The sequence below is a fragment of the Malus domestica genome, chromosome 13, assembly GCF_042453785.1.
Source record: "Malus domestica chromosome 13, GDT2T_hap1".
Lineage (NCBI taxonomy): Eukaryota > Viridiplantae > Streptophyta > Magnoliopsida > Rosales > Rosaceae > Malus > Malus domestica.
Window position 1 is genome coordinate 2003601 of NC_091673.1, and position 16902 is coordinate 2020502.

General features: G+C 40.1%; 3 protein-coding genes and 1 pseudogene across 6 annotated transcripts; 2 read left to right on the forward strand and 2 right to left on the reverse strand.

Annotated features, from left to right (window-relative positions):
* The first annotated feature begins 254 nt into the window (after positions 1–254).
* LOC114820601 (cytochrome P450 CYP749A22-like) lies at positions 255–3832 on the forward strand (annotated as a pseudogene).
* Positions 3833–4315: 483 nt separating this feature from the next.
* LOC114820600 (vacuolar-sorting protein BRO1-like) lies at positions 4316–10549 on the reverse strand. Its single transcript, XM_029091584.2, has 8 exons — positions 9673–10549; positions 8362–9312; positions 7851–7940; positions 7210–7278; positions 6920–7060; positions 6178–6226; positions 5382–5485; positions 4316–5202 (listed from the first exon to the last, which is right to left on the reverse strand). The coding sequence occupies exons 1-8, from the start codon at positions 10345–10347 to the stop codon at positions 4609–4611; spliced, it is 2673 nt and encodes an 890-aa protein (XP_028947417.2). The 5' UTR covers positions 10348–10549; the 3' UTR covers positions 4316–4608.
* Positions 10550–11360: 811 nt separating this feature from the next.
* On the forward strand, positions 11361–13645 carry LOC114820478 (uncharacterized). 4 transcript variants are annotated; one of them, XM_029091172.2, is made up of 3 exons: positions 11361–11516; positions 11894–11976; positions 12480–13645. In XM_029091172.2, the coding sequence occupies exon 3, from the start codon at positions 12505–12507 to the stop codon at positions 13483–13485; it is 981 nt and encodes a 326-aa protein (XP_028947005.1). In that variant the 5' UTR covers positions 11361–11516; positions 11894–11976; positions 12480–12504; the 3' UTR covers positions 13486–13645. The 4 variants fall into 4 exon arrangements, with proteins under 4 accessions (XP_028947005.1, XP_028947004.1, XP_070667046.1 ...); XM_029091171.2 differs by having other exon boundaries at positions 11385–11516; positions 12446–13645; XM_070810945.1 differs by lacking the exons at positions 11361–11516; positions 11894–11976 and adding an exon at positions 12128–12339 and having other exon boundaries at positions 12446–13645.
* Positions 13646–13813: 168 nt separating this feature from the next.
* On the reverse strand, positions 13814–16667 carry LOC103414228 (fruit protein pKIWI502-like). The gene is made up of 5 exons (XM_008352627.4): positions 15873–16667; positions 15665–15764; positions 15476–15571; positions 15313–15393; positions 13814–14050 (listed from the first exon to the last, which is right to left on the reverse strand). Exons 1-5 carry the CDS (start codon positions 16418–16420, stop codon positions 13988–13990), a joined length of 888 nt encoding a protein of 295 aa, XP_008350849.1. The 5' UTR covers positions 16421–16667; the 3' UTR covers positions 13814–13987.
* Between the last annotated feature and the right edge of the window lie 235 nt (positions 16668–16902).

Sequence of the window (16902 nt, forward strand, 5' to 3'; positions counted from 1 at the left end):
TCCCTCTCTCTCCCTCTTTAAATCTTGAAAATATCATTGCAACATGTTCGAATTGCGAACCGTTTTCTGTTATGAATCTTAGTAAATAACAGAGAGCCGCGTTGAGTACGATCGTTCCAAGTTCATGAGTTGACAATTTGAGAGACTCGATTGAGACATTGAGAGGCAAAGGTCTAATCGCTTGTGTGTTGAAAATCCTAATTATATATACATATATTTACGTTTATATATGTGTTTGGACCCAATTTTACACTATCAGCCCAAGCAATCGAGGCTGTAGAATGAGTAGAATTTTGAGCCCATTGGATTTGATATTTAAGATTATTGTTATCTTGGTTGAATTACCATGATGATATTGAAGAATTATCTGTTGCATGGCGGGTTAGCAAGGAGTCCAAGAGCTGCAATGAGTGTTAATATACATTTTTATGTGTATTATTTAAACTGAGTCTTGATTGCTCTCCAGATTACATAGGATAAAGATGGGAAGTCCAACTTGGTACGTGATTGCAATTGGGATGATAACCACGACATCAGAGGGATGCTAAGTTGATTAGACTTTTTTTTGTGGGAATTAATTAAAAGATTTGGAATCCATCTAATTGTGAAGTAATCAGCTGCGTGTGGTCTCTTGTTTGGATAAGGATCAGGATGTGGTCAGTAAGATAAAAGACTTGGTAGAAAGATCAAGATGCCTTGGTTGAGATGCATGGCTAGAAGATAAAATTGCATGCTAATTATTTGCATGCCTTGGTACCAGCACGTGGAGGCTATCAAATACTTGGATTAGGATTGATTTGCACAAAATAAGGAGCTAAGGATGGATTCCGCGTGGATATGGTCGCTTTCAAATACAATATTCTCAGGAATATTATAGTGAATGTGGATTTACGGCAATAGTTTGTTATGTGGTCATCGAACTTTTGCGTTCCTATAAATACAGAGGCAGTGGCAACGAAAAAAAGGATCTCCAACTCAACACATAAACTGCCTTGCGCAAACTTTTGCTCTACGTGAAATTTCTCAACAACCTTGAGATTTTTGTTTTCTTTTTCGCCGACACACCTTGAGATTTTTATTTTCTTTTTCGCTGACACACCTTCAGTTTGGATAAACAGCACTATGAAGGCAACCGGCAAACACCTTTAGTTTGGATAAACAACACTGTTGCCGTAGAATCAGCCTACTGCGAAGCATCTTCTGTTTAGTTTGGATAAACAGCACTGCAATGAGGCCGACTGGTTATCTATCCAAGTCTCGGTCAAGAAGGATTTTCAAATCCTTATTGGCAGAGGTCATCTCATCAGCCTTCTCGGCGAAGTGAGGGTGTTACGAGGTTACTATGCACCTTGAGAGCCGAATTTGATATTGAACTTCGCATAACTAGCAGCCTTGTCTTCAGACTCTAGAACTCGAAGGTCGAGACGTGTTCCTTCTTTGGCCGCAATCGCGATATTCAGAAGTTAGCAGCGCGCCCATTGCAACATCAACAAATTTTACTCAGCTCGGTGGTCGAGTTGGCACGCCCCACACACAACCGAAGGACGTAGTTAACTTATTAATTACTCGTCCTGCGCACAGGTAGGCTTGGTAGTTTTTAGGATCAATAATATGTCATCGAAGTGCAGGAAAGTTAAATAGCTCTCGGACGGTCGAGAACCTGTAGCCAAGGAGAAAATGATGAGCTGGTTAAGAAAGCCAGAAATCACTTCACCAATTAGGTTTCTGTGTCTGTTGAGTAGTCTGTTCGTTCTCCTAGCTCTCATCAGGCTTTTTCACAATATATGGTGGATTCCGACTCGCATACAGAAGCTGATGGCTTTGCAGGGGATCAAAGGTCCTTCTTACAAACTTGTTCATGGAAACACCAAAGAAATCTCCAGCATGAAACAAGAATCTATGAGCAGGCCCAAGAGTTTCTCACATGACATAGTTTCTCAAGTTCACCCTCACATTCACTCCTGGACCAAGACATATGGTAACAAATTAATTACTCTAGATACTATTAATTAAAGGGCTAATTACACTTAGTTCCCCGTGGTTCAGTACCATAACAGGATCAAACGGTTAATTTTTGCATGCAACGTGCAGGGAACGTTTTTCTTCAATGGTATGGTTCAAGCTCAGTTGATTGTAAAGGAACCTGAGTTATGCAAAGAGATACTGAATAACAAACATGGAGCTTTTGTAAAACAAAAGGCTCAAGGGATGGTAAAGAGGCTATCGGGAGATGGCCTCCCAAGATCGAAGGGTGCAAAATGGTTTAAAATGCGCAAGCTGGCCAACCATGCCTTCCATGGAGAGAGCCTGAAAGTAATTTCTTATAGAAACTATTGTGTCTGAATATTTTTGAAAGGGCAAAAAACAAATTAAACATGCTATAAATTGAAAACTTTCTTAATTTTCATGATGTTATCGTGTTTTTTCAGAGTATGACTCCAGCAATAATAGCAAGTGCTGAGACGATGCTAGAGAAATGGAAAAGTCACGAAGGCAAAGAGATTGAGGTGTTTGAAGAATTTACGTTGTTGACATCAGAAGTAATTGCTAGGACTGCATTTGGGAGCAACTACTTAGAAGGGAAGAATATTTTTGAGATGGTGAGGAAATTAGGCGACTTAATATCCATAAATCATCTCAAACTCCGGTTTCCTTGGATGAGGTTAATTTATACGTTTTTCCTTTTAACTGAATTACAAATTTCAGACGCATTATTCTCTTATATATATATGTATGTATGTATGTATGTTGATCATATACAGACAGTGTTAGAACTAGCTATAAATGTATAATTAGCTTTAACTTTTGAATCTCTTAGCAGAATATATCTATGATAGTTACTTAATTAGAATCAATATTGCAGTAAGTTCTCCCCAACCCGCGATGATATCGAATCAGAGAAGCTTGAGAAAGGAATACGCCAGAGCATAATAGAGATTGCTATTAAGCGAGTAGAACAGGCACGACTGACTGGAGAATTTGGGACTGATTTCTAGGGTTACTTGTAAAGGCTCACCATGACAGCGATGATAAGCTGAGGATTTCGGAGGATGAAGTGTTGGACAAGTGCAAAGCATTTTACCTTGCTGGAGAAGTAACAACAAAATGTTTGCTCACTTGGACTATCTTTCTTCTCGGACTTCATACAGATTGGCAAGACATAGCAAGGAGGGAGATCTTTAAATTGTTCGGAAAACAAATTCCGAATCATGATGCTCTTGGCAAACTGAAAACTGTAAGATTGATTAATATTATCTCATCGATGAATGAAATAATATGCCTCGTGATGCATGCTTAGCTTGTTGATCTATTTAAGTTTTCATTTTGTGATATTCAATTATATGCAGATGAGCATGATCATCAATGGGTCTCTGAGGTTATATCCAACTATTGCTCGTATTGTAAGGAACGTGGATAGGGACGTTAAGCTGGGAAAGCTCAAAGTTCCTGCAAGTTATCGTTCCAAATCTAGCACTTCATCATGACCCTGAATTATGGGGAGAAGATGTACAGCTTTTCAAGCCAGACCGGTTCTCAGAAGGAGTTGCTAAAGCTACTAAAAATAACATAGCTGCATTCTTACCCTTTGGACTGGGACCTCGAATTTGTGTAGGCATGGACCTTGCGACCACTTAAACAAAGATTGTTCTGTCGATGATTCTGCATCGCTACCACTTCACTCTTTCCCCGGGTTATGTGCACTCGCGCTGTCATAAGCTTACAGTTTGTCCACAACATGGAGTTCAAGTAATCCTACAACCACTGTGAAGCGTGATCAAACTATTTTAGAGATGGAGACTAAGTTGCCAATAAATCTTTTTACCACGTGAAACGCGACTTCATTATTGACGGAATGTGGCTTCTCAATAATTCGCTACGGGCCAATTTACAAAACTTTACACTTACGATCAGAGATTCAGAATCATTCATATTATAAATGATTTTGTAAAGATCATTTAGTTATCAAAATGTATAAAAACAAATAGACATATTCGGTAAAAGAATTATAAAACATTTATCTATTTGTTACAATTGATTGATTAAACAGCTTTAGTTTTAATTAATTTTGTCTGGAGATGATCTTTACGTAGTGATTTATAATATAAACAATTCCAAACATAAACACAAAACGTGAATGACAGCATGTAAACGTGATGTCGCCCAGGAACCCCAATATAAGACGCACCCGAGTAATTGGAGTGACCGTCATAATAAGCTACACATCTTTAGTGCCAATTCATGCCAGGCAGCCAGCAAGAAGCCATCGGACTCTTCAATCCGAGCCCCATAAAATTGAACGTATTACAAGACAACGTGACAAAATCTGGTCCATAAATACTTCAAATACACGAATTCGTTATTTTCTGTACGTCTACATATATCAAAATATGCTCAAGATATACACTGAAAAAAACAACGTCTGAACGAGATGTGCCCTTCACCAAAGGCATCAAGTAAAACAACCAGTCACCCCGAAATATTCCAGAGATATAGACTATACAATCTCAAACACTACATCTTCATTCTACCGGGAATTCATCCAAACGACAAAATTCACAACACTTCGTAAACAATAAGATCACACAACGCAAAGTACCCAGGTCTATGCTATTGTTGCTTATAGTAGCCACCCTGTTGCGGAGGGCGGTATTGACCTGGAATGGTGTAAGGAGGCCGAGGGTGCGATCCAGGTTGTTGTGCATGGGCATTATAGTATGGGCCACGCCACCCTGGATAAGCAGGTTGACCATAGTCATGGTTTGCAGGTGGCTGTTGCTGGGTCTGTGGAGGTGGGTATGGACTACCAGCTTGAGGAGGTGGGTATGGACTACCAGCTTGAGGAGGTGCATATGGACTACCAGCTTGAGGAGGTGCATATGGACTTGTAGGTTGTGGTGGCACATGGTAAGGAGATGGCATCTGCTGCGTTGAGCTATAGGGGGGAGGGTGAGTATATCCAGCAATTGCTGGCTGCTCAGGAGGATGGTAGTATGGTGGGGTTTGAGGACGAGGATCTGTTGGCTGTTGTGAACCAGGTTGTCCCACAGAACGATAGTTGTTGTCGTACGCACCTGTGGTTTTCGTATCCTGGAAACTGAGGCCTGCCATTTTTTTGTGAACATCTTCAATCATTTCCTTGCACTGAATGTTTCTAGTCATCACAAAGTCATTGCACTGCTGCTTTACATTCGTTATTGCATCCTGTCGAAGACGGACAAATCAATCAACCACCAGAACACGAAGTCATGGAAATTTCAAACACAACTAGGTGAAGATTGATAGCATGCTGTCACAGCAGACACCAGAAGAGATCCAACTATAACAAAGAAAATAGTGATCTCAAATAGCTATAAAGTAAAGTGCACATTATTCAAAATTACCTGAAGAGTAACATAGAACTTTAAGCCCTCATTTATGTTCTCCTTAATTTCGCGGAACTTTGCTATGGCAGCTTGAATCTGCTTGTAACATTTCTCACGAGATGCTGGAACAAAATGAGAAGGAAACAAACAGGAAAAATATAAGAATACACTCCACCTTAATTATAATATGCAAACAGATAGCATGACAGAAGCAAGGAAATAGATTCCATGTCGTAAGATAATCAGAGGACTTCCCTACAAACATATTCAATATATGACAATGAAAACAGCCAACAGAGAAAAAGGCACTTGAAATAATAGATTGTAAGATATCATCATGGCCAGCAGAACGGGTAAGAGCAAATAAAAACTTGAGAAACAACATTTAATAAACATGTAAAACACCCATGTTACACATGGGTCAGAATAATCAATATTCCAGATTGTTTGCAGGCATAAATCTGTCTTTTATCCAACGAAGTGAACAAGGGACAACGTTTCTAAATTGCCATATATTCATTTACTAGTTAATATGATAATCAGTTACGGGGTCAATAACATGATTGAGATCTCATTCTGGACATTTTATATTACACCGTCTCTCTTCCCATGGTAAAGGAAACAATTTTTTCCAGATTGAGATATAAGTGAACTCCAAAAGGTAGACGTGCACCCTCACCCAACCCACAGGCCCAAGCATTTAACAAGGTCATCAAGGGTAGAATAATACAACCAATGAACATCTACGACTAAATAATGCATCAATAGGTGTTACCTTAAAGCATACAAACCATTTAAAGCATAAAAGACCTACCTTTATAATCTTCTAGATTGAAGATTGCAGCAAACTCAGCATTTTGGGCCTGCAGATGACAAACACACATTTTGATCATGAGATATTTGAGAGCTTAAATCCATTTCCATTTATTTAGGAATATTATACAAGGAAAGGAATTTTCAAAACCCATAGCAAATACTACAGATGAATCTACAAAACATGAAATGACAGACAGCTCCTTGGTAAGCAAATGATAATATGGCAAGTGGCAACTGACTTGATTTGACAAAGGCATTTCATTTCTTTTAACAAAAAAGAATAATAGGGTAGTACCACTATAGCATATATTTTCTCATCAGACCTCTTCCAAGATGATAAAGAGAATTAAGCCACAGAGTCTGCCACACCGCATATTATTTAACCTTATCCCTCTACCCACAATATATCCAATTGGGTCTTTTGAAAGTTACCAATAAGTAGAACAACAATGTGCAAAACGAAAGGTGTTGATTCCATCAGAATGTTTTCTATTCAGTTATATCTTAAACCACAATATACTGATTTGGTCTTTGCAAAGTTAAAAATAAGTAGCACAAAAATGTACAAAACTAAAGGTTTTGATACGACAAGAATATCGTCCAGTCAATCTAGTTGCATATTAAAATGATAGGTACTGCTCAATGTACGACATTACCAATTGCACACTCAAAACAGATGTGGGAAAAAAATGAAGAAATATGCATAAAGAAAGTCCAACAACAATAAAAAGGAAACAGACCTGGATTTGCTGCAATAATTGTTCTTGTGCCTCAATATTATGGGCAATGTCTTCACTTATGAGATCATACTTAGATATCTCCTTCCTGAAAAGATCCTCATAGGAGACAGTTGATGTCATCAACTTAGGGAGTATATCATCCTGAGGCCACATAAAAATAATAAGCACACAAAGCACTAAACTAAAGAACGAAGGCATCATTAACAATTGACAAAGCTCATCATGAAGTGTTGCTTGAACAAAAAAATATTCTCAAAAAGTTGCATCCAACAATTAAATAATCAACACACCTTTCTTTTCATCTCTTTAAGCATGTCTTCAAGACCAGCTCGTTGAGCACCAAGGGTTTCCAGTTGCCTCTGCATTGAGCATAGACAGTTAAAAATGTAAAAGTAACAAAACTAGCAATGACCAAACCACTCATGTTAGAAGTTTAGAAAAGAAGTTTAATCTTTTCTCCGGTACAATGCAACAGGAAAACTACGTATGAGTTTATATAAATATGTGTTTGTGTATGTTTTATTGTTTTTTTTTTTTTTTGGGGGGGGGGGGGGGGGGGGCTTCATATGAGTAATCAAATTCACACACACACATGAAAGGTCGTACCCAGTGCACAAGGCTCCCGCTTTACGCAGGGTCTGGGAGAGGTGAAACATATAAAAAAATTGATACAGCGTTATGCCTACATTCAGATAAATATGAGATGAACCACTGCACAGTCATGGGATTATAATCGTTTTTATTCAAATCTTATACTGATCCAAAAGCAGTACATCACTTGCATCAACAAAGACAAATTTCACCACAATCAGACCTTAAGAAGAGAAAAGGCGTATCATAAGACATAAATCCATAAAAACAGACAGGAATAACATATGAGTTATCCATGTAACCCTTATACAGAGGATGTAAAAAGGGGTAAAACAGTTACCAAGCTCTGCTTCAGGGCCCCCAAAATAGCATCTTCATTGGCATCCAAAGACATTATTGGCCTAGCCAGAGTTGGGAGGGCAGATTCAATCTGCGAGAAGAAAGAACATAAAACCATTTAGAAAGGCGTGACACCGACACACATGAGATAAATAATTCAAATATACTAAGCCTGATTAATTTATGAACTTTCAGAGAGAGGGAGAGGAGGAAGAGAATCAGGAGAAATAAGGAGTGTGTCAATATGAAAAACTAAACATATTATAATGAGAGGAGAAGAATAAATCGATGAAATCAATTGTTGGTAAATTGGGATGTATTATTAACATCGGTTAAGAAACAAGGACAGATGAAAAACAAAGACACTTCTGCCTATCGAATGGACAAAAGTTCCATGTGCAATATAAATTTTATTAAAATGAACAATAATACAAAAGTCAAAATGAAATAAATGAATTAAGACGTATAAGAAGGCACTTGAGAAACATGAACAAGAATTCCAAGAGAATTACCGGACGACGATCAAGGATGGACATGAGAGCTAAATGTTCTCTGACCGAGCGCTCAATTCGAGCATCACTATCTGCAGCTTGCTTCATGTTCCCTGCAAACCTATTTAGCCTATCCTGTAAGTTCTTTGTCAAAGTACTTGACTGCGGCCTCGTCCACCGGGTTCCAAATTGGCTTCTAAACTGAGCATCTTCTCTGGCCTCTTTCTGCAAGAGTTCCTCAATCTGTACCAGAATTTCCTGGTTTACCCTTTTCAAATCCTTAAGCTGCTGTAACTCAGCTTCCAAACCAGCAGGGCCTCCACATATCTGCACTGCCTCCACATCTTCTTTAAGATCTGTAGGAAGAGTAAAATTCCCTTCCAATGCAAGAATAGACTCTGGAAGGTCCATTTCCTTGAGCCTTACTCTGGTCAGTTCACTGGCTTGTTGTAATTTTTCTGCTTGTGTTCTGATAATGTCATCAACCATTTCAGTGTACCTGGAAAGAGCTTTTGCACTACTGTCTGGAACAAGACTAGCAAACATCTTCTCCTTGCTCGCATCCAGGACCTCACTCATTGCCAAAGGCTTCACCATGGAAAATGCCGGAAGAGGTGGTAAGGAACCAGGGGAAGGAACCCTCATGAGATAAACTCTATCATTCTCCTTTACAGCCCTCTCCAGGTTACGGTTCAAATGGACATCTAACTTACTAATTGCGTCCAGAATCTGTGCAGCAGCCCCTTTTGTGTTTTTCTTAGCCTCAGACAAAGCACTAATCCCACTCTTTAACCGTGCAATTTCTTCTGCAATCTCTTCTTTCTCATGGAGCTCTAGACCATACCTATAGCAAGTTTCTGCATAAAAGAGAGCTGCCTTTAACTGCATGTGTGATATCCAGCCCCTGTCAAAATGCTGGTTCAAGGGCGGAGCATTACATGTCGCTAAAGCTTCCTCGTAATACAGCCCAACCTGTAACCACATCCGTCTCAAATCAATTCACAACAAAACCAAGTGAGTCACCAAAACTGGTATGGAATCATTATTTCTCTACCATTTAGGATTCAAGGGAAACCCAAAAAACACAGTAGACCAGAGGCAACTAAATGTGCAATTCCGTGAGTATTAATATACTCTTTTGTGCAATATAGTTTATATGGTATTTGTTGAAAGTCGGGTAAAATCCCCGACTTGCGAACAGAATACCGAAAGCAATCACTTTACTCAAACACACCCACAGCTGCAATTCAATCAATCAAGCAATATGAAGTTCTAGCTACACTATTAACACCCAATATGTAATCAATCAAACAAGCAAAATACAACCCTCACCTGCCTCGAGATCTTGGCACAAACACCTGGCGTGCTCCCTTTGGCAATAGTATTCTCAAAGACGCACTCTTGGGCCTGCGCCAGCATCAGCCTCTCCAGCATCCCAGCGCACTCCACCGACAAATCCACCGTCGTCGAGCTCCCAATCGACGCCTTGGTCGCCGCATTGTCCCGCAGAAACGCGAACGCCCCAGCCGCCGCAATGAACGCGTGCGACGCCTGCCGGCGACCGTCGACGGTAGCGCGATCGTAGGAGAGCCCAATCTGACTGTACACGGCGCCCAAATTGAACAAAACGGCAGCCTTTTCCAGGTGGATGTTCTGCTGGGAAGCCTTCTGCTTGTTCTTGAAAGCGTCGTGCCAGACGAAGGTGACGGTGTTGATGTGATCCTTGTCCGGCGAGATGGGGAAGCGGGTCTCGACGAGGCAGAGGGCTTTGAAGTAATTTTGAAGGAGGTCGCGGCGGGTGGTGAGCGACGGGTCGGGTTGGCGCTCGACGTCGGAGCGGAGCTGTTTGACGGTTTGGAGGTCGTCTTCTAGGTTCTGGGCTTCGCGCTCGGAGTAGTTGAAGGCTATGTAGTTGCGAAGAGGGCGGTAGAGGTCGATTTGGGTCGTTTTCTTCTCGAAGATGGCGAGCATGACATTAGTAGCGGTGCCGGAGGCGGAAGACGCCATTTTAGGGGGGTTTTGGGTTTGATCGGAATCGAATCGATGAATTCAAAGAGAAAATTGAAGAAGAAGAAGAGAGAGTTGAAGAGTTTTAACGAGTGAAATTGACCAATCAATCTGCCTTGTACGGAGTGGTTTTTCTTTTCCTTCCTCACAAAGCAAACGAGAAAAAACCAAATTTCCTTAACGTATAAAATTTAAGATTACTAAATAATTTTAAAATGCCGGAAATTTAAATGATAAAATTTTATTTTATAGAATTTATGAATTTTTTTATTTGAGTAACTTAAAAGAACAATAGAATTGAATACGAAATTTGTTGTTTTTTAACTTTTAATCATAGAAATTAGAAAATGATATCTATTTACTTGGAATTTAAACTTGGGAACCAGAGGTGCCAAATTCCAAGTTTTTTTTTCATACGAAAATTTTAATTTCTATATTTATGAATCCAAACAAGTGAATTGGTGTATGTTAATTTATAAATTATGTCTTTAATTCAAGGTCCAAGTTCATTTCTCTCATTTAAACATAGTGTTATTTTCTTGTTGAAATATATTTAAAAAAAAATTTCAGTGTTTTACTCATAATGATATTTCAAATTGGCATAACTCTTAACTTTGATCGAGTTTGTTCACAATCAATCATTTTGATCATTTAACAAAATTTCTACGTAATAACAAAAATGATTGATAGTAATAAACTCAGAACCACTTGCATTTGATTTCAAATCTCAAAAACTAAAATAAAGAGTTACACTAATATTAGAGAACATTTAAAAAAAAATTCTAAAAAATTTTACCAAAATAAATTACGTTCCTTTTATTTCAGCAATTTAGATATTAAAATTAATTTTCATTTTATTTGCTGAAAAATATAGGAACAGACTTTCTCTAAAAGGAAAATTGGGGAATTTTCCCCGGTAAGAAAGAGGGGGCATTATAGTCTTTTCATCCGAGTAATTAGAGTGGGTGTGCCCTGTGCCGTGTGCCGTGTTCCGTGTACGTTCCTCTCTATTTATGCACCCACCAACTAACAGCCCTCAACGCGTAGACGTTTCTGGAAGGCCAAAAGTCAAGCCCTAGCTCTCTCTCTCCCCCTCTCTCTCTCTCTCTCTCTCTCTTCTGAGTCGACCAATTCGATCTTCCTCTCCCTCTCTCTCTCGCTTCTTACTGGTACGTAACTGCTGCTAATCCTGTTAACTCGTTCAATTATTGTCAATTTAGGGTTTTCCTTTGTTTCATTGACTACTTTGAACTGTTATTTATCGTAAAATTTGGGGTTTTGATCCTAAAGTTTCTGTCTTTGAATGTTCAGCGGGTCTCTGGGTTTGATATTATGTGCTTAAACTGATATTCGAATTAATTAATGATTAGGGGATTTATTATATGTATGTTCATTCGGAGTTTTTGTTTGGTTACTGAGAAAATGAAGATAACTAGTTATAGAAAGTAAATTGCGTGCTCGTAAATATTTTAATTCATTGTGATGCAAAGAATTGAATTTTTTATTTGGGTTTTTTGATATCTGACAAAAAAGCATTAACTTGCAGGCTTGTTTGGAAGGAGAGTTGTAGCTTTGAGCTGTTTGAGGCTGGACTTTTGGTCTGTAGAGCTGTGGTTTGCTCCAGATAAGGTAAGAAATCCGAATTGAATTGCCAGATTTTTGTTCCGTTTCTTTATTGATGTGAGAATTTTCATACTTCATGTTGCGGATATTATTCTTGGCTGAATGGATTTGCAGTCTTTTGTTTTGGTTGTAAACTTCTGTTGTTTTAACTTCTTAGTCGGGGGAACGATTGTCAGATACTTGGAGGCAAATGAGTTACAGATTAGCCTAGTATAGGACTGATTTGGAATGTTTAGTTTACGATGCTTAAAAACAACAGATCATAAGACGTGTGGAAGGAAGAGGGCAGATATGACCGGCTTGTGATACCTGGAACTTTGTATGGAAAGAGAACATTATGATTAGGGTTCTGTTTTGTAAACTCGTAAGGCGATCTTAAATATCTGATTGATGTGTATTTAGTATTTGTCTTCTGTATATGCGATGCTAACATAAAAATGTTAAGGAACTAACATTTTTGTTTCTCTTCTTTGAGATGCACTTCCGGTCATCATCGTACCAACATGCAGATATTGTGCTGGTTTTTATATCTAAATGGACACCAGGAGGTTCATGCAGCTGGTTGAGGAGAAAAAGAAAAGAGCTTTGGAGAAGAAAGAAGCCCCGTTGAAATGGGAGCAGAAACTAGAAGCTGCTGCTAAGGCAAAAGCTGATGCCGAAGCCAAAGAGAAGAAGCCGAAATCTTCAAAGCATAAGAGAAGATCTGCGTCGGAGTCTGATAGCGATAGCGACACTGACAGAAGTGATGGGAGAAGAAAGTCAAATAAAAGAACTCACAAGAAGCACAAGAAGCGAACTCACTCTGATGCAAGTGACAGTGAAATGAGGAAGGAGAAGAAATCCAAGCGAAAGTCAAAGAAACATTCCTCAGGCTCGAGTGATGATAGCAGTGATGAGTATGAGAGTGATTACGAAGAAGAAAGGAAGAGGAAGAAGGGAAGCCACAAAAAGCACAGGCATCATGATTCTAGATCAGATTCGGGTCCCGATTCTTCCAGTGACGATGATAGTGATACGGTGAAGAGAAGTCATTCGAGGCACCACAAACACCACCCCAGGTCAGACTCAGAATCATCTGGTTCTTATAGTGATGAGGACGAGAGAAGAATCCGAAGGGGTCATGCTAAGCACCACAAACGCCACAGACATTTGAGATCTGTTTCCCCTGAGTCAAGTTATGAGGATGGTGAGGTTAGAAGGAAAAGGCACGCAAGGCACCATAAACGTCATAGGCAATCACGATCGCATAGTGTTGATTCAAGATCATCAGATCCTGATTCCCACAAACGCAGCAGAAGGAGCAAATCTCTAGGAAAGTCATCAGATGACAACCGCGACGAGGCTGATAAACAGTTGAAGCACAAGAGGAGTGGTCACCATAGCCATCATCATCACAAGCATCGTCACCACCACTCAGAAGAGGAAAAAGATCACCATCCTCGGGGTTCAGGTGAGCCCAACGGAAAGCAGACAGAAGATGTTAGAGCAAATGCAACCGATAATAACAGTTGGTAGACGTCCCTCTAATTTGCGGTTATTGCTTTCACTGGATTGGACTTTATTTACTTTCCGTCAAATTTTGACTGCAGAGAGGGAACCTCCCTTAACTACTGCATTCTCGGTTGCCTGCATCTGTGCTTATACTTGCTACATAAATTCAGTTGCCTTTCCCTTGCTTAACTTGTTCCGTTTACAAATTAGGTTTTGGTGCAAGATTTTCTGGACGCCAACGAGACTGATCTCAAACCAAATTTAACATACAAAACCGCATAAGATGCTTACAAGTCAGAATCTCCCAAAATTGTTTTTATTTTCTTTTTTCCAAGCTGGACGCCAACGAGACTGATCTCAAACCAAATTTAACATACAAAACCGCATAAGATGCTTACAAGTCAGAATCTCCCAAAATTGTTTTTATTTTCTTTTTTCCAAGCTGGGAAAATGTATCCTCAGCCGTGGGGAACAAATCGGTAGTGTCACTCAATAACGATACAACAATTTTACTATGATAGGTTAGTTAGAAATTCTTCAGTATGTTTTCAGTTGATACACCGTCTGCTACAAGAATTGAGGTAACCTCCTGCAAAGAAAAACAATTCAAAATGTTACCTCCGCGTAGAAGTATGATCGTTAGCATTCAATATTTACCACACGGACAGACATCACAACTAAATGACGCGGCATTTATTTGAAACACGAGACCCCTCACTCGCTGGGGTTAGTCTTTTTATCCAACGTTTCTCTTTGGATTAGGATTCTCTCTCCTCCTCTTTACGTGTAATCGACCAAGGTACGAAAATTCACTAGGTGATGGATTCAGTATGCCTAACTCAGATAAAGGCAGGCCGTTTTGGGTAGGTGGAAACAACCTAACCCTACTCGTTATAACGCAACTTACAAACACCAAGGACATCAACCATTAGAGCTATCCCAATCCAGGTAGGTGGAAAATTGAACAAATAGCAACCAGGCCATTTAATATCATAAACAGGGACTATTACGGCCCGGAAGATAAACCTTTATTGGGTAAAGAAACAATAGACAAGAAAATTAGCAGATGCCAAGAGAACTTGATAAGTTTTAAATGATAGCAATAAGCGACATTCGATAAGCAAAATATCATGGAAATGTCAACAGAGGTATGTTAATAGAGTTAGTATTCCATCTTAAGCATTGGCTTCGTATGGATGTAGTGAAGGTTAACAATCCCACAGAAACTAAGGACAAGATTGGTTTCAAATCAACAGATTCTTCTAAGCAGATGATATATAGTAAGATTAAGGACAAACTCATATTTTTTTTTCTTTGTTAAAACGCGTCACGCAAGTAAGAATACGTCACCTTTTTCACACAAAAAAAGGTGTCACATACGTTCATTAATAGATAGTGACCTCAACATCATCTACTGCAGAAACCTTCCCTCCTTCCCTTAAGTAAAATGGCTTGGTCCAAGACCATTCAAGCGTGCAGCATTTTCAGATTTCTTTACTACTTACACCTAGAAGTTAGAACCCTAGAGCAAAATTCTTATTGAAGAGGAGCCCTAGAGGCCAAATAAAATTTGCCTCGGGGGGGGGGGGGGGGGGGAAGACTACATTTGGTGGTGTTGCAACAAATTATTTACACCTAAACTGTGGGTTCAACTAGTAAACAAGGCAATGGTAGCACCTTGTCTGGTGCAGATCAAGACTCAAGAACGGTTCTTGTCTGACTTCAAAGTTATATATTCACAGAACAATATCTATCTTCAAGCCCATGTTCGACTTTGAAATATAACGATAATAACGATAACAAATGTAACAAAAGCAAACTAAGAAATGTGAACGAGAACAGTAAGGATACCTCAGTCATTTGCTTCTGCCCGCATAACACAGCAGCTGTGGAGAGAGGATTATAAATTTGCTTGGCTCTGGAAAAAGCAGCCTGAAAATGTATAACCACAGAAAGCATTAATTCCGTGCTTAGAAGCGGAACCACTTTGAATTTGCATGGGGTGAAGGTCTACCTGCACATAACCACTCTGTCCCGTCCAACCGCCATGTGGTTGTGATAATACCGGCACAATCTCAACACCTGAAGATTCCCAGTCCTTAAATCTATCCTGTAAGACATTACAGGTAATCACAGTCGTAAATTGAATTGGGGAAATTAAAATAAATAAATAAATAAACAGAATTTCATGGTTTATAAGTACCTGATACGCCATTCTGTCAAGGTTTCTAGCGCCATAAAAGAGCTTCACAGCGGATCTCTTATCGGCGCTAAACCCCGATTCGACCAGAGACCGGATTGGACTGCACATATTCAAGAGCTGGGTCATGCCAAATTGCTTTTAAAAACTCGAAGAATTCAAGTCCAATGCATCTGAAATCAAATAAATTCGATTTTTTTTTTTTGCTAACCTGATTCCAGATCCTGTGGCGAATATGAGAACCGTAGGGTAATTCTCCGGCGGTTCGATCCGATCAATGTCGAAGCCTTTCCCCATAACCTGGCTGAGCTCCACCACGTCCCCTCTCTTGAGCCTGCACAGAAGCTCCGCCGTGGACCCTGCCACGCTCTTCACCAAAAACTCAAACACGCCTTTTGCGGACGCCAACGATGGAGGCGACGCGATGGCCAGAAACGAGGGCTTCGATTCGTCAGGGACCCGAAGCTGGAGGTACTGGCCGGCTCGCGTGTGGGACGAAGCGAGGTCGGGGGCGTCGGACAGGTCGACGCGGACGTGGAAGAGCGACTCTGCTGCCGGTTCTATCTCGGAGAGAGGGGCCGGGGACCAGAGAGCGGTGTCTTGGCGTACGGCTGCGGCAACGCTGGCGAAGCGGTGGCGGCGAAGTTTTAGGTGGTGGGGGTTGAGGCGGCGTAGGATAGACATGGGAGGGAGGGGGGAGCTAAGGTGCGCATGGGAGCGGAGGGGCACCGATGCGGGTTGGAAGATTGCAAGTGACATGGCTGTGGGATTCGGGTGTGCGAGGATTTTATGTTGTGGCCGGGTCCGTACAATGCCGGCGCCAAAGCTGGTGAGGAATCAAGAGTCAATCGTCTCGAAGACTCGAGGAAGGGATTGAGGGTAGACTGGTAATTGGGAGAGATTTTTCAACGTAACCCATACAAAGAATGCACCACATGTCACTATTTAAATGGTGGAATATGTGTGCTAAAAAGTTAATAACTTAAAAAATAAAATTTCTCACCACTCTTATCAAAACACGTGGTGTACCACTTATATTCCCGTTACAACTACAAATTTCTCGATAATTGGATAGTCCTAAGTCCACGTGGCATGATTTTGTTACATCCTGGACTTGAGGAGGATAACTGATTGAGCAGGTGATCGCAACCACTAGATGAATGAATTGCTAATTATTTATTTCTTTTGTTCATTTCAATTCTGAGTCGAGAAGGGAAGTGAATTTCGCAGATCCTTAAATT